This window comes from Mauremys mutica, chromosome 1 (genome assembly GCF_020497125.1).
Source record: "Mauremys mutica isolate MM-2020 ecotype Southern chromosome 1, ASM2049712v1, whole genome shotgun sequence".
NCBI lineage: Eukaryota > Metazoa > Chordata > Testudines > Geoemydidae > Mauremys > Mauremys mutica.
Window position 1 is genome coordinate 27,959,960 of NC_059072.1, and position 26,952 is coordinate 27,986,911.

Genomic DNA, 26,952 nt, shown 5'->3' on the forward strand with positions numbered 1-26,952 from the left:
CATCAAAGAAACAGAATAGAATTACTTTAGCAAGAATTACCTGTGGATAGTGTCTGAATACCATACCCATTGTCTGTAAGACAGGAGCAGGTATGACCTCTCAAATTACCGTGGTGGGATTTTAAACTACAACAAAGCATCTGATATTTTATCCTCTGAGAAAAGTACCTTGCAGGTGAGTGATCTTGTGCAAGGTTTCTTTGTTTCAGGATCCAGTACTCCACAGTGTTTATTTGGGTCAAATTCTCTTTCTGTTTGGGGAAAAAAAAGAAAAGAAAAGATTGTCTCAAAAACACATGTTTTTAAATGGATGTGTCAATTAAGACTACTTCCTAGAAAATACATATTTTTTAAGGGGCTGCAGTAAGCTGTCCCTGGTTATTCACACAAGCCCAATTTGAACCATCCTGACCTATACCAGCAAAGCATATCTCGTACCACATGCATGGCTGAGACAATTCTGTTCTCTCCTTTCCCTGCACATGGCATCCGTCAGTAAAAGCAGGATTTCACTTACAGAATTCAGAGAACTTGCTATTACACTAGGGAACGCTTCACTTGACAAAAGGTCTTTTGGGAGTAGTAGTTAAGGAGGTTGTGGTATCTATCGGGGATCGATTTATCGTGTCTACACTAGACGTGATAAATTGATCCCCGATCGCTCTCCCGTTGACTCCTGTACTCCACCGCGGCGAGAGGGGGAAGCGGAGTCGACAGGGGAGCGGTAGCAGTCGACCCCACGCCGTGAGGACGCGAGGTAAGTCGACCTAAGATACATCAACTTCAGCTACACTATTCTCGTAGCTGAAGTTGCGTATCTTAGGTCGATCCCCTCCCCCACCCAGTGTAGATCAGGCCTGTGTCATTATTGCATTCAGAGATATAGGCTAAAGAATGGGGCTTGACAGAAGGGTCCAAGCACCAGACTAAGCCAAGTATTTGAGTTAAATTTCAACTACAGTAGAACCTCAGAGTTATGAACACCTCGGGAATAGATGTTGTTCATAACTCTGAAATGTTTGTAATGCTGAACAAAATGTTATGGTTATTCTTTCATAGTTTACAACTGAACGTTGACTTAATACAGCTCTGAAACTTTACTATGCAGAAGAAAAATGCTGCTTTCCCTTTATTTTTGTAGTATTTTACATTTAACGCAGTATTGTACTATGTATGCCTTTTTTTTTTTCCATCTCTGCTGCTGCCTGATTGTGTATTTCCAGTTCCAAATGACGTGTGTGGTTGACTGGTCAGTTCGTAACTCTTAGGTTCTACTGTATAACTACCACTGTGGCCAGTAAGGCCAAAATTTTCCATATATGGCCATTGATTTTGAGTGTCTCAAGTCTCTGGGTGCTCAGCTTAAGAAACCTACTGACTGTTCGCCACAGTCCCAGTTACTTCAACTGGGAGTAGCAGGTGAGCGGAACCTCTGAAGAATCAGGCCACAGATATCTCAAACTTTACACTAAAAATTTGAATCAGTCAAAATTACCAGCTACATTTGAAAGTTTTGGCCTAAATCTGTCCCCTCTTCACCAGTTGTAAAAATGGGTTTAATAATTCTTATTTTCCTATTTCACAGGAGCATTGAGAAGCTTACTTAAAGTTTGTAATGCATTTTGAAAAGAGAAAGAACTTACCTGAGTTCTAAATATTATTAGCAATAGTAAACATCCATTGAGAGATTCGTTTTAGTATATTTAATGCTAACTGTACCTGCTTTACATATTTTAACTACCATTTTTTATTTTGTATGTCTCACCCACAATTTATGTATAACATAGGTTTTAGTTTTATGCTACAGCATTGTAGCAGAAACTTGAACACATACTTAGTTTATACCTCCCTCCCCACTGTTTTGAAAGATATAAGCATAGCTATTTGTATTCCTGTCAAGGCTGATTCCCCACTCTGGCACTTCGAGTGCAGAAGGTGGGGGCCTGCAAGGATTCTAAAAATTAATACTGGCCACTCCAGGCTTGTATTAAACTCCCAAGGTTACAGCTTTTCTCTAACCTTGGATGGGTAGATGCTTCCACCACCCAAGTGCAAAAACCCCTTTGAGAACCCAGGAAGGTGCACTTGGGAATTCCTTCCTGTGGAGTACCCTCAAGCCCTTTCACCCCCATTTCTGGGGAAGAGCTGAGAAAGAAAACAAAGGAAATCAGCTGTTGCCACCAGCTAATTAAACAACATGCACAAACCTCTTAGGGACACAAAAATCCAATCCTGTCCTTAAAAAAGGTAAATTTTATTAAAAACTAAAAGAAAGAAAATACATCTGAACTTAGGCTTTTTGCTAGGTTTCTAGAAAAAAATTACAAGGATTAAGCATCAAGATAGCTTCTTGAGGTCCAGCTTAAAGGTTACAAGCAAAACAAAAGCACCTGGGACTAGCACAGAGGATTCCAAAACTCATAAAGAAATAAAAGAGATAAACCTAATCGTGTCTTCCTAGACATTTCCTGACCTACTTACATATCTGGGGTTTCAAATGAGAAGTTTCTACTCATTTTTTTCATACCTGGCCCAAAGCTTTTTACAGCATTGCTGCTCTGTCCCCCTCTCTCCAGAGAACAACAAAGACAGACAGACAAAGGGGGAGTTTTTTCCCAACTTTAAGAAGTTCTAGCCTTCCCATTGGCTCTTTTGGTCAGGTGCCTACTTCCTTCCTTTTACCTATGCAGGGAGACTTTTTAACCCTTTACAGGTAAAGCAAGTAGAGAACAGCTACTCAGAGGTATTTCTATAGCTAACTGGCTGGCTGGGTCCATAAAAGGAAGCTACTACCTCCCTTTCATTTATCACAATTCCACTGTCACATAAATAATGGAAAAAATAGCTCTGTCATTTAACAATTCCCTCAACTCTATGTTGTACAATTGTGCAGTTTTCTGAATGCCACTAGTAAATACTTTCAATCTATATAGAACCTTTAATTTAAGATCCAAAAATGCTTTACACACAGTAAATCTCAACATCCCTGCTGAAATAGGGTATGAATTATTACCCCCATTTTATAGATGGGTAAACCGGGGCACACAATGACTTTAGGGGACTTGCTTGAGGTCATACAGCATGTCAGTGGCAGATCTGGGAGTAGAATCTGATTTCTGACTCCCACTACTTGCAATAGGTAGACAACACTTGCTTCCTAGATGTACTAGTGACTGACAGATCTCAGTACTGAGTTATACATATTTTTTAAAACGTAATAGTAAACAAAATGTTAAGTAAGTATTTGTGTTGTTGACCCCTGGATAAAGAGACATGGCAGAAAGAGGGGATAACAAGGCATTCCAGAGCAGGTGCATACCCCTGAAATGGTGGTCAGCACCATGACTATTGGAAAACTACAATAGCAATGAAATCTGTCCTGAATAGTAGACGCTGCTGTTGCTCTTGAAGCATAGCCGACACTAAAGGGCTTGTACAGTAAATAAGACGAAACTACAGAAATACTTAATACATCAAAATGTATGTTCACAGGCCAATTGTATATGAGTCAATTATTTAAGTTATGCTGTTAAATGTATATAATGTGTTGTTCTAGGCTCATTTACATAATCTCCTTTGCCCCCCAAAATTAAAACAAACTATACTGACAAGATTGTAACAAAAAGAACCACAAGAGAAAGCTGGAGTGAATGGACAAGCCTTGCTATATGCCCTGAAGACCGATAAGCTCAAACCGTAGGACCTACATGGAAGCAAATTCAACAACCAAGAGTGCTCCACTAAAAACATTAGTCCTCCAGCCCCAGGAACACACAAAACTGGGAACTGTCAAAAAATCCTGACTGGTCAAAAACTACTAGGCTTGAGTATGCAGAAAAAGACAGTTCCTAAGACAGCCAGGTCCAAAACTATGCAGGGCTTTAGAGATGTAAGCCAACATCCTGATTTGCAGCCAGAAAAACTGGAAGCCTGTATGACCTACAGAGCAATGACATAATATACTCTGTGCAAGGAACACTGCTAAGTAAGCAGGTAAACCACATTTTCTTCTAGTTGAGCAATCTTTCCAAGAGTAGCCATGTACTTGCTCCACGGTGAAGAGGAAAGATCACCACCTTCTTGCTAAGCAATGATAAAAACAGATCTCTTGGATTCCCAGGGAGTAACAGTATCCATTATGTCAGGTCAGAGTGCCAGTTGTAAATGTTACCTTGGATTGTCACAGATCTGCACTGGCATAGCCTGGGCATGCTGTAGGGTTGACACACTGATCCTCCAAAATGGGAGAGTGCAAGCATTTATGTGGAGCAGCTGCAGTGGGTGGCTTAGAGCAACATTATAGTCTCGGCAGAATGAAGAGGAGGAAGTAAACTCTACAACCACAGCTTGCAAATTAGCAGACAGTCCTATTTAGATGGGGCTTCCAGTTCTTTAGCTTTGTCCATAAATGAGATTTGGAACTGAAAAAGGCTTTTTTCCAGATTCAGTTCTTCCAGTTTGCCACTAGGGGACATGGATCCCCGAGACAGCCTCTCGCAGCTCTCCAGGCTGGCTACCTCTCTCCCTGCTCAAACTTTGCCACAGGGAGGAGGGCAGCATCCCTGATCACTCCCAACAAGAACCAGCCTTCAACCACAGAAAGAGCTTCAGCTTCACTCAAGGATGTAGGGTAAAGAGAGAGGGCAAGGCTCTGAGAAGGAAGTAAAACTGAGGTAAAGCAGTTTAAGCCCATTGCCAGGACTGAAAACCACAAGCAGTTGGCTCCACTTCTGCAGCAAGAGACTGAGATGAACCTAAATTTTCCCTTGCCCACTTAGTGTGTAAAACAAGTATATTAAGTCCTAGGTATAGTCCAAAGTATCATTTACTAACCCTCAGATCTTGAGCTCAGCCTGTGCCAAATTGTGTATAATAATGGTCAGAAACCAACCGTGTTGATGGACAACCTGTATAAAACATTTACACGTTCTCACAACTTACTTTATTGGCATCATTGTGATGAACAATCACAAACTGTATCATGGTGCTGCATCAATAAGTGGGGCAGAGAAGGCAGGATTTAGTGGATTCTAGGTCTGGTAACAGAACAGATCTTTAAAGAACAACCTGAAAACTATCAGTTTTGTGGCCCTGGCAATCAAGATATTCATGTGAAAAAATAGCTTAACATCCACCAGAATGACCACATGGTACTACGACAGAGTCCTAGCCTATTTGGAGACTTCCCCCAAGCAAATGTTCATATATTGGCAGATATGGTGAACTGGCAACATTTGCTGAGTCAGTGCCAGTGTGGACCTGCCTTAGCACTACTATAGCCCTAATTAAGCAATATGAAAGAAGACCCCATACTGTGATGACCTCTTCAGAATAATTATTCACTCTAATGACTGTTGCATATACAGAAAATATTTATAAATACAACATCAGTGTATACAACACCTACAGTAATCTGTGGAGCAAGGCTGGTAGCTTGAAGACTGAGCTCATCAGCTAGTGCTTGTCTTCACTGCAAGAGTTAGCTTGAATTAGCGCACTTGAGTTACTCCACTGGAGCTAGCCTAGGTTAAGTGAGTGTGGAGAGCAACCACACTGCAAAACAACACTCAAGCAACACAGAGTGATCAGATTAGCAGATGAGTTGTGAGCTGCTGCATCCCCACTGCATTACTTGTTTGAGCATCAGCAGCACCGGAGCTTCAATCCAGCCCCCTTACAGGCCAGTAGCTCAAGCTTAAAGCACCACTTAACTTGAGCTAGAGATACGTGTGTCTGTCCTGTTGTCTACTTAGGGGCAAAACCCGAGTTACAGCTGGAACTAACAATGCAGTGAAGACACGCTCCCATTGTCCAGGGAAGAGAGATCTAAGCTAAATTTTGAACTTAAGCTGCTCAAAATTTTCATGTTTTCTTAAACCATTCTTTCCATTAGTATCTTAAACTGTTTTCTGGTAGAACACAGTGCCCCGTATTTGTTCATCGGAATTATAAATTAGATTCTATTAAATGAAACGTTAGGTTAAAAAAGATAAATGAGTCATTTATGCTAAATACTTTCAGCTTTGTTGAATTTTGATATGGTCAACTGCAAAATCTTAGGACAAAAGTTTTCCTATGTGCCACCTTTAACTAGTTAAGAAAGAAGACACCACACTAAATGCTTCAGCGCAATGGCACTGTTCCATACCCCCCACAGTCTTAGAAAACACACCTTGCATTGTTTTGGACTCAAGCCATTCTAACAAGGCCATAATACTAACTGCCAAATGTGAGAAAAAAAACAAACAACCGATATTCAGTCTACAAAAACCTGGGTTATACTTTAAACTCAATTACAAATAATAGCATTCATGTTTATAAATTATTGTATAACTAATCAGTGGTGTCACAACACACATTTGGGAAACAGAATCAATTAACTTTCTATCAAGTGCACAGCCTAATCTGGATAGCACTGCCAATGCAAAATTAGACTTTCAATTCACACAACAAATTTCCTGCCCAAATCTCAGCATGCTGCCAATGGATGAATAGGCCCTGTGCAGCTTCTGATGCAGTAAACTTGATTCAGTTACTTTTGCTGGAAAATCTAACTCAGACATTTTGTTTTTCTTCATTCAGAACAAAAATGTATTTTCTGCTTTTGGCAGCAAATTCTCTGCCCAGAGTCCTGCAACTGGCTTGTCTCAGCTCTGGGGAAAAATCCCTCCCCCCACCCCCAGCTGTAAAGCAGTGGGCACTTTGTAATTGCTACTGCATCCTTGAGCTACAGTTTCTTCTATGATGCTTATCCTCTTGCTCCGTTGGTGGATCTGCAAAGTGACAGATAAACAGGCCCATATTCTGCCTTCATAACCACAGATCCAAGGCTGTGCAGGTCATGACCACAGTTTGTGCAGCTTCCCCAAATCCTACCTCCTTCTCCCCATTAAGAGAAACCAGACCCCCGTTTTGCTCTGTGTGTGTGTATGTGCACATGTGCAGCCCTCTTAACTTGTGGTGGAAGAGGAAATGAGAGACAAGATTTACCTAGCATCAGTGTCTCTCCCCTAAATCTGTGTAGTATTTCCTGATATTTAAGAAAAAATAAAAGCTTAAAAATTATTTTACAATGTGATAGGGTGAAGTCCCATCAGATTAGGGTGATGTTTGTATCATACTGCCTTCTTACCGAAATTAAAAACAGAATATTGTACACAGCACATACTCTATGTTTTTGTCCCTTTTAAAGATATAACAATGCAAAATTGTAACCATTTCCAGAGAGTAAGATTAGCCACTGCATTGCACAGCTACACAACTAACACACTGGTTCCACATAACAATAGCCCTGAAAAGCCCAATCATTAGCACAGGCATGATGTTTAACATGAAAGACACTTACTGATGGCACATCCAATGGACATCTTGCAAGTGGCAGAAGTTACGTTTCTCAGTTGAACTAACCACATGTATATAATAAGAGTCCAGGAATGTCACCGTGAGTCATTCTGAAGCCTAAAACGTCTGTTGAGTCAGTGCAAAGCGATGGAAGCAGCTAGAAACATGGCTGAGAGCTCCTTTTGTTCAGATTATCACCAGGGTGAATCACCATTGGGTTTTGCAGTCTGTTACTGTCCAGTTTTTAAGTTCTCAGCCATTCTGACTTTACAAATTATACCCGTGCAGCGTACAACTAGAGAAGGTATGTATCTATGCTATTTCAAGAGTCCCAGACCATTGTGATACCAGAAATAACTCCACCAATCACCACCCTTACTCTATAGCTAATTTGTATGCACATTTTCATTGGCTGAATGAGGGAGATTGCATAGATTATGTGGCCCAACTGTCACACCATGTGCCCAACTGCCACTTGCACAAATCAACACCATTCACACAACACAACCAGCACACACAACTATTTCAAACTCACACAGGCAGCCTCTTGCCAGAGCATACACTCATTTTCCACCCACTCAAATCCACACACCTCTCCCAGCACAAACACAACACACATAAATTAACACAATCACTCACACAACGACAAAACCAGCACACACAGTACCCCACTTTGAAGGCCTACAATGTCTGTTGAGTCAGTGTGAAGTGATGGGAACAGCTACAAGCAAGGTAGAGAGCTTTTTCTGTTTAGAATATCACCAGGTTCAATCATCACTGTGATTCACAGTCTGTTACTGTCCAATATTTAAGTTCTCAGACTTTTTTGGCTTTTTTACACACAACTTTATGAATTATAGCCATCTGGCAGTATGGGCCTTCAACTACAAGATATACATGAATACTTGAGATTTGAGGCATTAAATTGGAGTGACTTGAGAACAATACTAAATCTTGGTAAGTTGATCATTACTATACTGGTCTGCAACAAATTTGTTCAATATGGCTAAAAATAAATTAAAAAGGGAGAGCCTGTTGCCCTTTTATTGTACTGCATTTATTCACTAGATAGTCTACACTTTATCTGCTGGCCAATTGAGGACAAATAGGTAACATCCCAGATTAATTCTAAGCCAAAATGAACTAGTATTTTGTAAAGGAAATATTTTATCCATATGGCAAGGGCTTACAGGCTAACTATTCATATGAAAAGCAGCATCTTACAGTCAAACATAGCTACAGCATATTACAATACATTACTCCTCAGCTTCAAAAATTATTAATGAAGAATGATGGACTATCTCAAAAGGCGCACTACATCATCACTCACCTGAAAGTCTTTTGTAAGGCTTGTTACTGCTTTTAGTGCCGTTTTGGTGTTTCTTGTCTATTGAAGGAGCTAGAATTCCTTTGCCGTTCAGAATCTTTTCTGGTGATGGTGGCACTGACTTAGATGTCAAAGCAGATTTAACCAAAGTTGGAGCAGGTATGGTGGATGAAGAGGCTGAGGAGGTGATGGTGGTAGTGGTTGTAGAATTCATTTTAACATTGGCACCATCTGCCTTCACTAGGTTAGGAATTTTCTCTAGACTGACTACAGGAACAGGAACACTGCAAAACCAAAGAAAGAGTCTTCAAGTTGTATTTTCTGTACCACAGGATTTACAGTTTGACTTACTTCTACATTTTATTATGAATTAGACACAGTTATATAAGAGCTTCTGAATTAAGTCACATAATATCCTGGGACCAGACTGAAAATGAGATACTTTGCAAACATGTAATATTTCATTCCATCAGGTATTTACATAAACGGCCATTTTTCAAAGCATGGAAGTTTTGAGAACCAATTATATGGGTCAAGGTATGTATTTTTCCTTTTTACGATCCATCTTCCCCACTATTTATAATTCCTCTTTGGAATCTTGAAATTTAAAATTAGTCTTTTTATATAAAGATTTTATTCCTCCAATAATAGGCGCACACTTTTTTTTTCTATACAGTGTTCATTATGATTGTGCGCTCTGCTATTGGCAGCATTAACATTAATTAATAAATATCCATAAAACATTCTCTTGCTTAGAAGGCTCCCAAAAGGTTATATGCATTTTGGGGATTAGAGGGAAAGAAGTCACATTTTGAACCTGGCAACTTTAACAGTCTCCCTTTAAATATACGACAAACCCTAATGAGTTTAGCAGACCCTAAAATATATTTTAATACAATTTTAAGAAGTAATAAATAAACAATTAGCTTAATTTTTCCTTTCTAGAATAAGTTCAGCAATAATGAGCTCTGTATAATTTGACTTTTTTAATGGTATATTTATGGCATTAACAAATGTAACATTCTCAATTCAGTAGCAAGAGGTGAGCAAGATTGGATTTATTTTAGTTTGATAAAGAAATTTATTTTAATCCTAAAATGCTTTGACTTTACTGGCTGACATGCAAATGAGCAGACATGTAGTGAAGACGCACACTTCTTTGTCCATCCAACATCCACCCTCATATTGCCTGCCAGTTTTCTGCCTCCAGCTCAGGCCCTCCCAGGAAAACCAATCCAGATAGATAACATTCATGATAAAGAGGCAGCTTTAAGCCCAGGTCTTGTTAAAAGGCCATAATGAAAACATCTCCATTATTCCACTCCTTCCCCCACCCTCTTTGAGGCATTGCTCTTGTCAGACAGGATGTGTTCAACTACTTTTTCAGCAAATACATATCCAGATGGCACACAAATTCTCTGGTGATGCTCTCGGGGCATTATTCCACACTGAGGAAACAGACAGATTATCTTTGAAATTCAAGAGCTGTTCCTAAATATGAATAGAAGGGGATATTTGTGTAGCAGACCAAATCTTCACCAGTAAGTACAAGTGTCACCTCTGCTGCTTTCTCAGCTTCTGCTTGCTTGGCTAAGAACATAAGAAAAGCCGTACAGGGTCAGACCAATGGTCCATTTAGCCCAGTACCCTCTCTTTCACCAGTGGCAAGCTCCAGAAGAGAACAGAGCAATTTATTGAGTGATCCATATCCTGTCATCCACTCCCAGCTTCCAGCAGTCAGAGGTGTAGGGACAGCCAGAGTATGGGGATGTGTATCTGACCATCTTTGGCTAGTAGCTATTGATGGACATGTCCTACATGACTGTATCTAATTCTTTTTTGAACCCTGTGATACTTTTGGCCTTCACAACATCCTCTGGTAACAAGTTTCACAGGTTAACTGTGTATTGTGTGAAGAATTACTTCCTTATGTTTGTTTTAAACCAGCTGCCTATTAATTTCATTGGATAACTCTTGGTTTGTGTGTTATGTGAAGGGGTAAATAACATTTCCTTATTCACTTTCTCTACACCATTCACATCTGTGTCATATTCCCCTCAGTTGTCTTTTTCCCAAGATGACAGGCCCCAGCTTTTAAAGCTCTGCTCACATGGAAGCTGTTCCATACCCTAATCTTTTTTACTGCCCTTCTCTGTACCTTCTCCAATTCTAATGCATCTTTTCTGAGATGTGGCAACCAGAACTGCACGCAGTATTCAAGGCGTAGTCATACCATGGATTTATATAGTGCCATTATGGTATTTTCTGTCTTATCATCTATCCCTTCTCTAATAGTTACTAATGTTTTGTTAGCTTTTTTGATTGCCGCTGCACTGATTGCCAGAGCTGATGTTTCCGAGAACTAACTTGATACCACTCAAGAAAAAGATCTTGGAGTCAACAGCTAATTTAGACCCCATCATTTTGTATGTATAGTTGGGATTATATTTTCCAATGTGCATTAATTTACATTTATTAACACTGAATTTCATCTGCCATTTTCTTGCCCAGTCACCCAGTATTGTGAACTCCTTTTTTTAACTCTTTGCAGTCAATTTTGGACTTAACTATCTTGAATAATTGTGTATCATCTGCAAACTTTGCCACTTCACTGTTTGCCCCTTTTTCTGGATCATTTATGAATATGTTCATCAGCACTGGTCCCACTGCAGAGCCTTCGGGGACCCTGCTATTTACCTCTCTCCACTGTGAAAACTGACTGTCTATTCCTACCCCTTGTTTTCTACCTTTTAAACATCAGAGGACCTTCCCTCCTATACCATGACTGCTTATTTTGCTTAAGAGCCAGGGGTGTGGGGACCTTGTCAAAGGCTTTTCTGAAAATCAAAGTACACTATATCCACTGGATCACCCATGTCCATATACTTTTTGACCCCCCTCAACGACTTCTAATAGATTGGTGAGGCATGATTTCCCTTTAGAAACCCATGTTGACTCTTCCACAAGATGCTGTGTTCATCTATATGTCTGATAATTCTGTTCTTTGCTGTGGATACTGAAGTTAGGCTTACCGGCCTCTGATTGCCTTTGGAGACTTTTTTAAAAAAAAATCAGCATCACATTAGTTATTCACTAATGGGTGCTAAAGACTGAGCTAGCCTCTAATTTTAACCCCCAGGATAATCTAGATCACCAGGCCATCCCGGACACAGATACTTCTGATGAGTCAGAGTATAAGAAGTTGTTTAGTCTAATCATTGTCTTATAGACCTTTAAACTGTGTACATACTATAGATAAAAAGAAAACGCATTAACTGGATGGGTACAGCACAAAGTTTCCCCTATCACAGTTTTATTAAATGTTTCTTTTGAAGCACCAATCAAGTTTATTAACTAAGGACATTATCACTGCAAACATTTTAAGAGAGCAGAGAATGTTTACAATTGCGCTGATTCTCAAAAATTTTATATTGTTAACCATGCATCTCCTACTGAATCAAGACAGAAACTGAAATATGCTAACATAATATGTCTGTTAAGTGGAGTTTTTTTGCCTGGAGCATAAGTTGCCAGTGCTCTGAGATGTGCAATGGCTACCTCCTGACTCTGAGTGGAGTTCACGATACTGGATTTTTTATACAAAGCACCAAGTGACTTAAAACTTACCTGTTTGAGAAACTGCCTCTTCCCATGCTGCATTGCTGCAGCTGGCAGAGGTGCCAGGGCTGGAGTTCCCTTAGTTTGAAAGAGAAGTAGCTGCTGACAGGGTATTCTCTGTGAGGGGCCCTGAACTTTGGAACCTTGGTCCAAAATAGCCCAAAAGTCTATTGATCTTCAGGGCATGCTGCAAAACCTCTCCTTCTCCAGGCTTTTGAGGAAGGTGAGTGGAAAGCTGGAATGTGTGCCTGAAGGGCTGGGACCTCTGGCTGGAGCACATCCATCTTCCTGCTCTCTGGTTTTGAAGAGTTAGGAATTTTTGTATTATCAGTGTGATTGTAGGTTTTAACATGGTAAAAGCACCCAGAGCCTTGAGATTTGTATAAATCATACACCTATCAAACCAAAAAAGCATTGTGTAGCATAGCAATATCTAGATCTGGTATTAATTAGATCCAACGGTCAAAGAGGGTCAAATTCTGTGGTGGAAAAAATGGTTTTGTAAGTTGGTCTGAAAATGGGCAGAACTGTAGCTTAACTTGTACCCAACTCTGCATTCAACAGGTATGCGAAACCAGTATAAGTTACAAGGTGATTGCACCCAAAGCAACAGAAGGGTGTAAGATAAAGCATATCCCTTATACCTGCGTTTCCTACTATAGTCTCACTTCTACATTGACATAGAATTTGGCTCTCTCTGTGTATTCCCTTCCCCGACCCCCTGAATTAATTCAGTGAAAAGATAAGACACCATTTATATAAAATGACTTCCTGGAGAAAAGCTATAGTCTTCTTACAGACGATTGAACTACAGTAATTTATGAACACAGGAAATCATGGCCAATTCAACTCAGAGTCAAGTAGTTTTTATTATGTAAAAATAAAGCTGGGTAAGTTTTCAAGACACATTTTTATACAGATAAATTTAAAAACACCGATAAGCAATAAAAAGGGGCAAGAGTGTCCCCCAAAATAGATTCTCTATTTTAGTATTAAAGATAATGGAGTAAATTTGCTAAAACAAGAATAATGGCAGAGAACTTACTTGTTTTATACTTACTGCTAACTCAGAATTACAGAGTCTTGAATGCATATGGACTAATGAGCTAACTGACAAAGCCCAGGAGGGGTTACTGGCTTGGGTCAATTTCAGACCACCAAATCAAACCAGAGAATAGGATGAGTTACTCCTTAAACACCTGTTGTCTGTAATGTGTGGAAAGAAAACTTATGATGTTATGGGAGACTTTAATTTTGGAGACATGCTGGAGGTCTCATGTAGCCAGAAGTAAAACATCATTAGAGTTATACATTATACATAATTTTCTAACACTAAAGGTATTGCATTAAACACAAGGCAATTATCTTGGACCTCATTATGACAGATAATGATTAATCAATAACAGAGCTGGAAGCTGTTGGTTGCTTAGGGACCAGAAAACTTTAGTTTTTCTCCAAGAGATCACTGATATAAATGGTGTCTTATCTTTTCATTGAATGAACCGGGGGGGGGGGGGTAGAGGAGGGAGGGGGGAAGAAATACAACCATGAGCCTGATTACATTCAGTATAGGCAAACAAAGGAAAATCCCAACCAGTAATGTATACACTTGGTGCTTCAAAAAGTCTAATTTTCCAAAGCTGAGGAAAAATATGAATTAACTTGTTTGGGAGGAAAATTGTGAGTTCTTTAAGAAGAGTTTATTAGCTGGCCAAAAAAGCCATGATTCCACAATCAAGAAAGAGGACAACTTTAGCTAAAAGCACATTCCTGGTTCAGTGGGAAAGTGAAGGCAGCAAATAGAAAAACAGCACCCCCCCCCCCAAAAAAAAACAACCCAAACAAAAATTTTAAAAAGTGATTGATATAAATTCAAAGTTATGAAGTATAGAAAATCAATAAGGGAAACAAAATACATCAGGAAAAATTCATAGTTGGCAGGACTAAAGACAATAAGAAGTTTCTAAAGTGTATTAATAATAAAAGAAATCCCAACAAGGGTATAGACCCATTACTAGAATTGTTAATAATGATGCAGAAAAGACAGAAGTGTTTAATAAATATTTCTGTTCTGTATTTGGAAAGAAGCAGGATTATGTACTCTTATCACTGAGGATGAAGTACCTTCCAGCCCATTAATAACTAAGGAAGATGTAAAACAACATCTACTGGGAGTAAATATTTATAAATCAGCATGCCCAGATACTTGGCATTCAAGAGTCCTAAAAGAGTTGGCTGAGGAGATCTCTGGCCCTTCTCATGTTAATTTTTAACACATCTTGGGATACTGGGGAAATGCCAGAAGACTGAAAGAGTGTTAATGTTGTGACAATGTTCAAAAAGGGTTAATATAGGTTGGCTAGCCGAGCAAAATAATGGAAGAGCTGATATTGGACTCACCTGCTAAAGAATTAAAGGATAGGAATATGATTAATGCCGGTCAACATAGTTTCATGGAAAAAAATTAATTACCTGTACTCTAACTTGTTTGAGATGTGGGTGCAGATGTGCAGTATTCCACTCAAAGTGTGCGTGTGCCCAGTGCATCACAATCTGAGAACTTTGCTTAGCAGTACCTGTCGGGGCAGCACTCATGCCTTTCAGTCCTTGGCCCCTCCCCTGCTACAAGGGCAATGCTGCCCTGACTCCCTTCAGTTCCTTTGCACCAGGATCCAAAGCTAACAATTCCGATGAGGAGGGGATGTAGGGTGGGTTGTAGAATCTATATCTGCACCCACATCTCAAAAGAAAACAGTTACAGTTCAGGTAAGCTAGCGGTTTTTTTTCTTTCTTCAAGTAGCTGCAGACATGTACTCAACTAAGGCCACTCACAAGCAGTAACTGAAAGAGGTGGGGCTAAAGAACAATTGCAAAAGTGCCTTCCCAAAGTTTGCATCTGACCTTGATGCAGTCATCCTAGCATAATGCTTGGTAAAAATATGTACTGAAGACCAGGAAGCTGTTCTGCAAACGTCTAATACAGAACATCACTGAGGAATGTGACCGAAGCTGTTTGGGCCCTTGTTGAATGAGCCACTGGTCTTTGAGGAGGTGTTGACTGAGCCACTCCATATGCTGCCATAATGCAGGAAGTAATCCATCTGGGAACTGTCTGCTTGGAAACCATCTGACCCTTCACATGATCCACATAAGAGACAAAAGGAACAGGAGTACAATTTGTTAGTCTCTAAGGTGCCACAAGTACTCCTGTTCTTTTTGCGGATACAGACTAACATGGCTGCTACTCTGAAATAAGAGACAAAGTCGAGACAACTGATGACTTGGAGGCAGACAATCCCTTTAAAAAAAATCTACATATCAGGGAGTTAGAAAAAATTATCTTCCCTTAAAACAGTGGAATGTCAATATCCTCGTTAAGCGGACCCTCAAGGAGCTGAGAGACAGAGCTGATGACTTAAGAAGCAACAGATAATCCAAAACATCTTGAATGTATGTTTGCTTTGGCTGGATTCCCAGAGCTAGCAACCAAACAGAAAAATGCTTCCACCTCATGAAATATGTAGTTCTAATAGAAAGCTTTCTGCTGTCAAGCAAGACTCAGTGCACCACTTCCAAGCAATGTCCTTCCCCCACATCTAAGCATGTAGCATCCACGTCAAGAGATGCAGACTGCTCAGTGTGTCAGAAGGGAGGAGGGGAAAATATTTGGGATGTCTTAGGAAGGTCAAGAAGATCAGAGAACCAACCTTGTCTCGGCCAAGCTGGTGATATGAGTATCAGTTTGGTATGATCCAACTTCAGTTTCAGGATAACCTGAAGAATTAAAGCATATATCAGCTCTGATCCCCAATTCAAATGGAAGGCACTGATTAAAGAGCCTAGACTGGGCCCCACTCGAGATCACAACTGACTGCATTTCCTGTTGTCTTTTGTTGCAAACAAGTCGATCGCTGCAATACTCCAGTCTCTGAAGATGGATCTCAATACGTTGTTCTTCAAGGACCACTCATGATTCTAGAAAAAAAACTCTGTTGAGGTGGTCGGCTAACTGATTCTGAACATTGGATAAGTGCGCCGCTGTGGGGGTAATCTCCTCCTTGATGCATAGATACCAAAATTTTATCACTTCCTGGCAAGGTGGGTTAGAACTAGCCTCTCCCTGCTTGGTCAGCGAGGGAGGGAGGGATAGCTCAGTGGTTTGAGCATTGGCCTGCTTAACCCAGAGTTGTGAGTTCAATCCTTGAGGGGGCCATTTAGGGATTTGGGGCAAAAAATATGTCTGGGGATTGGTCCTGCTTTGAGCAGGGGGGTTGGACTAGATGACCTCCTGAGGTCCCTTCCAACCCTGATATTCTATGATTCACATAATATATTTCAATGATATCATCATTAAGGATATGAACCACTATACCACTGATGTGAGAATGAAAGGCCAGGCATGCACTGTAAATAGCGCAAAGCTCCAGAAAAAACTGATACAAAGGGAAACTTCCAGTTTTGCCCACAGAACCAGAACTTGCAATGACCCTAGATGTGTTCCCCAGCCCATTGTGGATATACTGGTAACTATAGTCCTGGCTGGAGAAGGGCAGACAACGGGAACACCTTACAAACACTGAACTGATCTGTCCTCCACTGTAGGGAGTCCAGGATGTTTGGTCATACTCATACTAAGCTGTCCTGCAACTGACAATTTGGGAGGTAGACTAGTTCCATCCAGCTTTGATGAGAACACAAATGCAATCTTGCGTGTTGGACTACCTAAGTGCATGCTGCTACATGCCTTAGTAACCTCAGGCACACACAGATTGTAGCTGATGGGTGATCATGAGACTGGAGGGATAGACATAGTCAGTGAATTGGCTGAAATCTCTCGAGCAGCAGGAAAGCCCTCAAACTTGTATTGTCTAGTAGGGCCCCAATGAACTCTATTTTCTGAGTTGGTATTAGGTGTGACTTCTCTTTGTTCTAAATTAGACTTCTCTTTGTTCTAAATTCTCTGATCAAAAAGAGAAAAGTGTGAACTGGATGTGGTAGAGAACCTGGTATTTGGACTTGCCCCTCAGTAACCAATCATCCAGATAAGGAAAGATGCAGAATCTCCATATCTGATGTATTTGTTGAGACCATGGAGATCAAGGATAGCTCTCACCCCTCCTTTGGACTTGGGGATCAGGAAGTAATGGAAGCAGAATTCCTTTCCTTGATGATGAACTCCCTCTCTAAAAGTCCCCAGAACACACAGAATTTGGACCTGCTGAAGGAGGTAGGAGGGGAGAATGGACAGAAATAGGATGGTATAACCTGATCCCACAGTGCTTAGGATCACCTTGTACATAGTGTGGCAGAGCTCTGACCTTGCCCCCATGGGTCCTGCGCTTCTAGGCAGTTTATGCTAACCTCAGTGGCTCACTGTGACCCTCCACGTAGCCCTTCTCTCTCTAGGGCCAGGGTTACAGTCTACTGAGCCCTTTTCATCATAGGCCAGCAAGGAGGTTGGTGAGAGAACTTCCACAGTCTCTATTGTCCCTGGGAGCTTATTACAGAACAGTTTAGCCTCCTGTCCTGACAGAGGCCTGATTTCCCCTCCCAGGAGATGTTCCTGTAGTGGTGGGTTGAGGGGAACCCGGGCCTGCCCTAATGGTAGCAGCTGTTGGCAGCCAACCTTTCACTGCCAGAGTTGCTACATTTTCCTGGGCCACTTCCCCACAGCTCTCCTGCTTCTCCCTTCTTCACCCTTACCTTAGGGCTCCCTTACCGATGGTTTGAGGGTGTCTTCATTAACCAGCCCTTCAGCCGTACTTCCTCTCTTCTGGCTTCCTGGCTCTCCTCTGCCTGACTGGAGTGAGCCCTTTTTATAGTATCAGTGGGGCCTTAATTAGAGTCAGGTGGTCACATTAGATTAATGACCTCACCTGACTCTTTGCAGGTTAATTAGAGTCAGGTGTTCTCATTAGCCTGGAGCAGCCCCTGCTCTGGTCAGTCAGGGAACAGAAAACTGTTAATCCAGTGGTCAGTATATCTGCCTTCTGCTATTCTGCTGTACCCAACTGGCCTGGGTCTATCACAATAGTTATTGTTTCCCAACCACTTTAGAAGCCTGTCCTTGAACTGTGGAGATGTGATTAATAAATTCACCATTGGTATGCTGCTCTCGATACAAATGTCTAATAGGCTCTTGCCCGAAGGTGGTGGAGGCAGGGCTGATCATATCTGGACCCAGACGGTCTTCTCTTCTGGCAATTTATGCCCCTTTCTAGGGGAGTCTTGCTGCCTAGCAGACTAATACGACTGTCACAAGTATGGCGGTGGATGATATTGCTAGTGTTGTTGTTGATTCTCATAACGATGTCTCTTTGTGGCCTGGTATAAACCCACAGTGACTGAAAAATAACACAAGAGTCCTTAAAAGGATGCAATGTCTTGTCAGTTTTCTCAGAAAACAAAAACCAATCATTGAAAGGTAAGTCCTCTATGCTGTATTGGATCTCAGGAGCTATGCCGGAGTTCTGTAATCACTGGGTCCTTCTCTTTATTACAGAGGTGGCCATAAAACTGGATGAAGGATCTGCTGTCCAGTGCTGATTGCAACAACATTTTGGCCACCTAATGGCCTTCTGCAATGAATGCCTTAAACTAGGGGTCTCAAACTCAATTTACCTTAGGGTCAGTGCCAGTCCTCAAATCCTCCCAGCGGGCCAACAATGTCACTGAGGATGGTGTTCAGAAAAGAAAACGCTTATATTGTATTTTTTATTTTGAATTTCTTAGAAATAATAAAACTGTCATACAACTTTATACAATTCTTCCTCTGCCAGAGAGTTTTTAGTGTTTGCCAGACACCTGGCAATGCTTCAGTTCTGTCAATTTGTTGATGTTTGGCCTCGGTGACTGAGCAGTTGAAACCTTCAGGATTGCAGCAAAGTGTGCATCTGATAGTTGTGTTCAGTATCTTGACTTGTTTATATTCATTGTGGAAAAAAGGGATGCTGCCTCCATGGCTGACTCTGTCTGGCAACTAATAATGCTGCGGGAGGGGGCGGGGGGAGGATGGCGCCTTCAGCAGACATTGTCTGCAGCATATCTGCATGCGTCTCTCCTCTGCGGGCTGCAGTGGGGAGGTTCTTGGGCACCAGATGGCCCATGGGCCAGGACTTTGAGACCCCTGCCTTAAACTCTTCCTTGGAGGAGTCTCACAACTTATCCATAAACTTGGGCATAGCATCCCAATTCATAAAATCATACTTGAATGATAATACCTAGTGTTTCTCAATGCACACTTGTAATTAAGAGGTTGAATAAACTTCTCCCCCCATCAAGACTAACCTCTTAGACTCTGTCTCTTTAGGTGCGGATTTATATCTCCTGTGTCATAATCTCTTGTTTGCCGCCAACACAACAAGAGAATTAGGAGCTGAATGTAAGAAAAAATGCTCAAAACCCTGCCTGTGGACATAATACCTCTTATCACTATGCTTTGCTTTTAAAGACACTAGGATATTTCACAGAGATTTGCCAGACTCTAACATCATTTCATTTATAGGGAGAGTGACTCTGGCAGGAGCAGAGGACTGAAGAATATTCACTAACGTATGGGTGTTCTCCTGAACAACTCAGCTTGAATACCCAAGATGGCCACTATTTGTCTCAGGAGACCTTGATGTGATTTTAAAATCCTCTGGCACCAGAGAAGAAGAATCTGGCACTGTAGCCTCACTTGGTGATGAGGAAGAAGAGGGAAGCGAGATCAATGGAATCTCCTGTGGCAATGCATGGCAACCTGCACCAACTCATAGGGAGTCACCTCAGTCTGTGGCTGCAGCACAGGTGGATCAGGAGGGGACACTACCAGAGGAATGCGTGACCTCACCCTGGAACAAGTGGAAGACTGGGATCTCACCGAATGAGGAACCTCCCAGGGATTTCCAAGGAGGCCACTGTCGATAGGGATACGGCACTGGTGGCCAGTAGGAGCTAAGCCAGGAACCTTTATCCCTGCGGGAGCAGTACCCAGGGTGATTCCCAGGAAGTCTCAACAACCTTCAAGAATGGTATGGCAAAAGAAAAGTCTCCAAACTCAAACCTGAAGACCCTTCCAAGTAGTCTGATGGTAATGGAGGAGCTGCTCCAGGTGGAGCCAGTAAACACTGCATGTCATCCACAGCCCTATATGCAGGTCTCATTGGCACCAACGATGGTGCAATAGTTGTCACTGAGTACTGACAAAGGCACTGCACTCACTTTTGTTACTGAAGCTGGTACCTGTACAGAGGATGAAATTAATACCAGACCCGCAGATGTAGACTACTGCAATCACTATGCTGGCAGTGCTCTTGGTACCAAGCAGGAAGCTGACTGCAACCCTGCCCCTTAGATATGAGGCTGTATGGACGACAGTACCAACAAGTCTAGATCCAGTCCATGCAGTGCTGAGGACACTAAAGAAGCTGCCACCAGTCAAATGTTCCTGGGTAAGTGGCGAATCAGGAACAGAAAAGCACAGCAAGTCCATTGATGCCTGAGATGCTGCCAGTGCAGAAACCGTCGGTGCCATCACCACTGTCATAGGTACCAGACTCAATGAACGCCCTCTGGACAGTACTGGGGTTGATGGTATGGGATCTATCTGATCTTGCCTCAGTATTGGAGAGCAAGTGGGTTGTCCAGCTCTATCCTGAGTACTGAAGACTCACATTGCTGGTCCGCACTCCTCCGAGACAGGGAGGAGGAATCTCACTGAGCTCTGGAACAGCCTCAGTCCATTCTGTGGATTCTTTTTCCTTAGAGGAACAGAGGCAGCAGAATGATCTCCCTTCTTCCTGGGTGAGGAATCCAAATCTGGTTGTGAAACCCCAGCCCGTAGCAGCTCAGGCGGTCTCTGGGGGCCTGATGATCTGTGGCAGTCCCCGGAGAGCCTAAGTGGACCTCATGGCCTGCTCCATAAGGTGCTTCTTCGAGCATAAGTCTATAGCCACCTGAGTTCTCTTTGGTATGTCTAAACTGTGATAAAAAATTCATAGCACTGAGCCTCAGGTCAGCTGACTTGGGCTCATTGGAGTTGGGCTGAATGGCTATAAAATTGAAGTGTAGGGCTTTGAGACCCTCCTGCTTCGTGGAGTCTCAGAGCCTGAGCTGCAGCCCAAGCCTGAACATCTACACTACAATTTTATAGCCCCATAACCTAAGTCCCGTGAGCCCGAGTCAGCTGACCTGGGCCATCAGCAGCTGTGCTGCAGGTCTTTTATTGAACAACCTGCAAATGGAGCACCTTTCCTTATGTGCCCTTCCACAAGGCACAATAAACATTGAGTGTGGGAGTCACCAGTAGGGATAGCTACCCGACATGTCAAACAATGCTTAAAACCTGGTGAAGGCATCACATCAGGCAAAAACTCTACTTACTACACTAAATAAAATCTTAAGGTACTATTAAACTAACTATTTATATAAGAAAACCACAGAAACATTGTGATAGAGGAAAGTGAGATGAAACACCACACTGAATGTGCCAACTCAACCTGCGGGCAGTGAGATGGAATTAAGCGGGTAGCCATGGGAGGGGCTACAGGGCCTAAGGGTGCAAGCGCCACCCCGAGGGGTATTGCTAAGGAAAGTTCTCCAACTGATGCGCTGGGCACATGCATACCCAAGTGGAATACATACCTGCAACCACTTGAGGAAGAAATAGGTCTTGTCAAACAAACCTGATTTCATTCTTTGATTGAAATTTGTAATCAAAGTTTAGTTGATAATGGTAACTGTGTAGATGTAATATACTTATTTAAGGCATTGAGTTAGTACTGAACAACATTAATTAAAAAATAGTACTACAAACTATCAATAAAACACATTAAATGATTAAGAACTGGCTAACTGATACTATTCAACATTTTCATCAATGATCTGGAAGTTTGCTCCACATGGCTCATATATGTGATGGAGGAAGAGGAACGTCACTCAGAGGTGCTGTGGGAGTGAACTGGTGCAAGTCCATCATGAGCGAGGTCCCCAGACTGCTGGCAGGACTGGGAGGAGATACTAGTAAACTATTCAGGAAGCTCAGAACTGAGCTGTGAGGGAGAAGAGAAATCAGACCCAGCCCAGGTAATGGCTGATATGATTCCAGTGACAACCAGGAGAGGACAGCAGAGAGAGGTGGATACCCAACAGCTCTTCAGGTGCAGAGGAACAAAAAGAAGACTGCCCAGTACATGCCCTTGTATGTCTTACCTACACTACACTTATTCCTTCCTTCAAATTAAACAGGGCTTCCTGCTCCCATCTGGAAGTATCAAAATTAACCTGTTTCCCCTCGCTCTGTATCTTTTCACTGGGAACAGAGATTGAGGAAGAAGGGTGGTGGATCCTATCTTACCTGCTGGCTTTATAATGCTGTTTTTTATTCACTTGGAACAAACTCTTACGAGAGCCCTAGGCAGCAGTTTGCTTCCCTGCTGCGTGTAATGTATTGGGAGTAGTTATCACACCTTGTATCTTTGTACCTTTGCAATGCTGTCATGGAGAGCGTAGTAAGGGATAATCCTTCCTCAGCACTGCTACAGAAAACATGGGTTCCCCACAATAAAAACTGTTTTGTCAAAGTGAAAGATTATCTTCCATTAGTTCCTTTTGTGCTTCTCTATTAGCCATACATCTTTCTTGCAACATGTCTGAAATATTAATATCTGTTACTAGCATAAAAAGTTGTCTTGCTTTATGGAATATAATTATTCTGGTATTCACAAGTCGTACACTGCTGTCTGGCTCTCTGTTACTTAATATTCTGCTTCAGGAAGGCTTTCTTTCAGGAAACCTAGATTTCGTCTACCCAAGGATTAGCTATAGTTGACAAAAAGCAGTTACTGTCTTTCCAATGAAATCCAACCTTTGTTCTTTTCTTCTGGGCTAAATTTCCCTTCCTTTTCAGAAATACCCAGTAGCTGAGCATGGGGTTGAGATAGTGGAACAATCAATTGTTTTTATGCTACACAGTATCCCAGAAAACTGGAAACACTCCTGTCTTCAGGGCCCAACTGGGTGTCCCTGTTAGTTTTTACAATCAATCAAATTAAAAAAAATGCTGCTTTGTCCCAGTTTTGTGACCCCTGCAGACACCAACTGAAAGAGCTATCAGGCAGATGACCTGATGAAACTGATACCTGCTAAATGGGTGCACTTCAGACAACATCATTCATAAGACCGGTCAAATATTTCTGTCCTCCCCTTTTCTCCCCCACACCAGCAAGCAAGGTGACCAGATGTTCCAGAAACCCCAGTACACCCCAGGCTTTGAGGGACTTTCCATTCTACCAGTTCAATTTACTAAAATCCCTGTGTTTTTGTAATCCTGTCATAGTTGCCAGAAGCCTTGCTGTGTTGCGGCAGGATGGAGGAGATGGGGCAGTAAGTCTTTCTACCTCTCTGCCTAAACTCTCCCACCTTTCTGATCCCCACCCATCTCCCATGTCCTTTCCTGTTAACAGACCATAACATAAAAACATTTGTTTTCACGCAAAACACAGCCAAACACACTTTAACACTAATATATTTAGGGCTAACAAGAAATAACTGTGCTTGGAATCACTGTTTAGTAATTATTGTGCAGTATATTTCTAAACTAAGAACAATTATAAAAAACACAGAAGCAATGATAATTCATATTACATAATTTAGGGGCTGTGGTGCTTTACTAAAGAAAAAACTAGTTAAAATATACAACTCCCCCCGCCACCACCACCACCACACACACACTTTGTCCTTTCTCAAAATAAAAATCAAAGTGAATATAATGTACTAAATTCAATCATTCTGGAAAAAAAAGTGCATCTTGAGCCACCATTCCAGTTACTTGTCAGATACAAAGGAGCAATGGCTCTTTTCTAACAGCACCATTGATGGGGCAGTTATAGGCCTACACTACACACAAAGTTGTGCTTGTGAACTAAAGAGATAAAGTTAAACCAGCTTAGCTAAACCTCTGCAACTCTGGTGTGGACACATTCTCACATTGGTTTAAACCTGGCTTCCACTGGTTTAGCTTGTCCCATGTTAAACCAAGCAGAGTGTTCACATACTAAGGTCATGTCTACATTACAGACACTACAGCAGCTCAGCTTCAGTGCTGGATGGTTACTATAGCAAAGGATGGGAGGTTTCTGTTGTTGAGGTTAATCCACCTCTACAAGCGGTTGTAGGTAGGTCAACGGAAGAACTCTTCAGTTGAGCTAGCCGTTTCTACACTGCAGGTTAGGCCAGCATAACTCCGTTACTCACAAGTGTGAATTTTTCACTTCTCTGAGTGATCTAGGTAGGTCAATCTAATTTTTTAAGTGTAGTGCAAGCCAAAATTGCACTAGTTTAGCTAAACTGATTTTGCTCCACGTTTAGTTAAATGAATGCAAATTCTGTGTGTAGACAAGTCCACTGCGACCTATTTTTATGAGAAAAGAGCAAAAAATCTTATTGTCCTTAATCATCAAATGTTGTCATGTAGAAAGATGGAATTAATATTATTTTTATTACTGAACTTCATACATAAGATTCAGCTTCACTGTGCCAGAGAAATAAAAGCAGCTATGTAACACATTTCTGCCTGAAAAAATGTGGCTGTGGAGGTAGGTTACATAGGATACATCTACACTACCCGCCGGATTGGCGGGTAGCAATCCATCTATCGGGGATCAATTTATCGTGTGTAGTGTAGACGCGATAAATCGATCCCCGATTGCTCTCCCGTCGACTGCTGAACTCCAGCTCGGCGAGAGGCAGAAGCAAAGTCAACGGGAGACCGGTGGCCGTCGATCCCGCGCTGTGAGGACGCGAAGTAAGTGATTCTAAGTTGATCTAAGATACGTCGACTTCAGCTACGCTATTCTTGTAGCTGAAGTTGCGTATCTTAGATCGTTTCCCCCCCCCACCAGAGTAGATCAGGCCTAAGGCCTGGTCTACTCTATAAAGTTAGGTTGATGCAAGCCACGTTGCATCAACCTAGCTGTGCATGTGTCGACACTTAAATTTGTCTCCCACTGATGTGTCTTGTTATTGTGACGCAGTAACATGACCTCCCTGAGCAGCGCTGAGCCATGGTTGATGTACTGAGGTCTACACAGCAGGAGTGCGGACACTGTGCTACTTATGTTGACACTAAGAGTCCTCCAAGTAGCTGTCCCACAATGCTCAACACTGGCCACTCTGGTCACAACTGTGAACTCTACTGTGCAGGTGTCCCAGAGACCTGAAGCCCTCCTCCCCATTAAAATCTTGCCAATTTTTGAAATGCCTTTTCCTGATAGTCCAGCTTGGTGAGACACCTAGCAGCTTGCAATTGTTGTGGGCAATTGCCCAGCTGAACATGTCGGCTACATGCTCCAGACACACCCCCAGCTTGGAGTAGATAAGAGACATTGATTGAATCTTCTGGACCTGTGGAGAGAAGAGGATGTGCAGAAAGAGCCACAGACCAGGCGTAGAAACAGTGACATCTACGAGCTGATGCTACGGGGGATGCAGGAGAAGGGGTATGACAAGGGTCAGCGGCAGTGCCGACTGAAAGTGAAGGAACTGCAGCAGGCATACGGTAAGGCCACGGAGGCCAACAGTTGATCCGGTGATGAGCCACAGATCTGCTGCTTTTACAAAGAGCTGCATGCCATAATTGGCAGAGACCCCACCAGCACCCCACACAACACTGTTGATACCTCTGAGAAGCCTGACTCACACACTCCTGTCGTGAACAGCGAGGACAAGGAGGAGGAGCAGAAAGAGGAGGAGGACGGGGAACAGGAGACCAAGGATGGGGTCCAGCTATGCCATGAGCCAAGACCTGTTTGAGACTCTAATGCAGTCCGGTCAGTCCCAGGAGTTGAGGATAGGTGAGCCCAATGCAGGGGAAGGAACCTCCAGTAAGCGTGTAAATGTATTTCCCATTTGTCCCAAATGCCTTTCATTCCCCCGTACAGTTAGGTGGTTGGGCCATGTGGAGCAGTTTGTTTATGAACACTGGGATGTCCCAAGAGATTTCAATAAAACTTTCATGGAGGTTCTTTGCAATTCACTGCCAAAGGTTTCTAAGGATGGCAGCCTTATTTCTTCCTCCCTGGTGGGACACTTTCCCATACCACTCAGAGATAACTTCGGCAGGTACCATTGCAGTAAACAGGCTAGCATCATATGGGCCCAGGCAGCTTCAGGATGCCAGCAGCAGCTGTGCTCTCGGTGCCTTTGTCACCCTCGGGAGTGAGATATCAGCTAAAATCACCACTGTCTGTGGAAAATGGTGCCAGTACTCAGTGCCATTTCCCTGTTCTCATGCAACTGGCTTCATGCAACTGAGCAATTCCCACCTCATTTCCCTTGCCCCTGCTGGGCCATACTCACCACGGCAGGAGCTGTGAGTGGTGCGGTGCACAAGCAATCCCAAGCAGAAGTGTCAATAAGCGAGCCTTGTTTAAAACAAATGGGAAGCAAGGGAAGGGAGTTCTGAATCTTAACTTCCGCTTTCCATTGTGACTACATTGACCATGTTACCTCTGTGAGTTTTATCTGCAGCTGCTGCCGTTGCGGCCTTGAGGGGGCTCCCCTTCCACACTCGCAGAATGCCTGAACCAGATAAGGAGGAGAGAGAAGACGACTTGGGATGACATGTTCAGAGAGATCCTGCAAGCCAGAGCTGCATCAGACAAGAGTAGAGGGCCTGAAAGGTGAAT

At 42.3% G+C, this 26,952-nt stretch overlaps 1 protein-coding gene across 4 annotated transcripts in view; it reads right to left on the reverse strand.

Moving 5' to 3' along the window:
- The window catches only part of ATXN7L1 (ataxin 7 like 1), a 162,006-nt gene that overhangs the window by 32,931 nt on the left and 102,123 nt on the right, over positions 1-26,952 (reverse strand). For all 4 annotated transcript variants that reach the window (XM_044984633.1, XM_044984651.1, XM_044984642.1 and 1 more), the window contains 2 exons: positions 8,672-8,952; positions 169-251 (listed from right to left, as the gene is read on the reverse strand). In XM_044984633.1, coding sequence (XP_044840568.1) covers positions 169-251; positions 8,672-8,952 — 364 coding nt within the window. The remainder of the gene's footprint in view (positions 1-168; positions 252-8,671; positions 8,953-26,952) is intronic.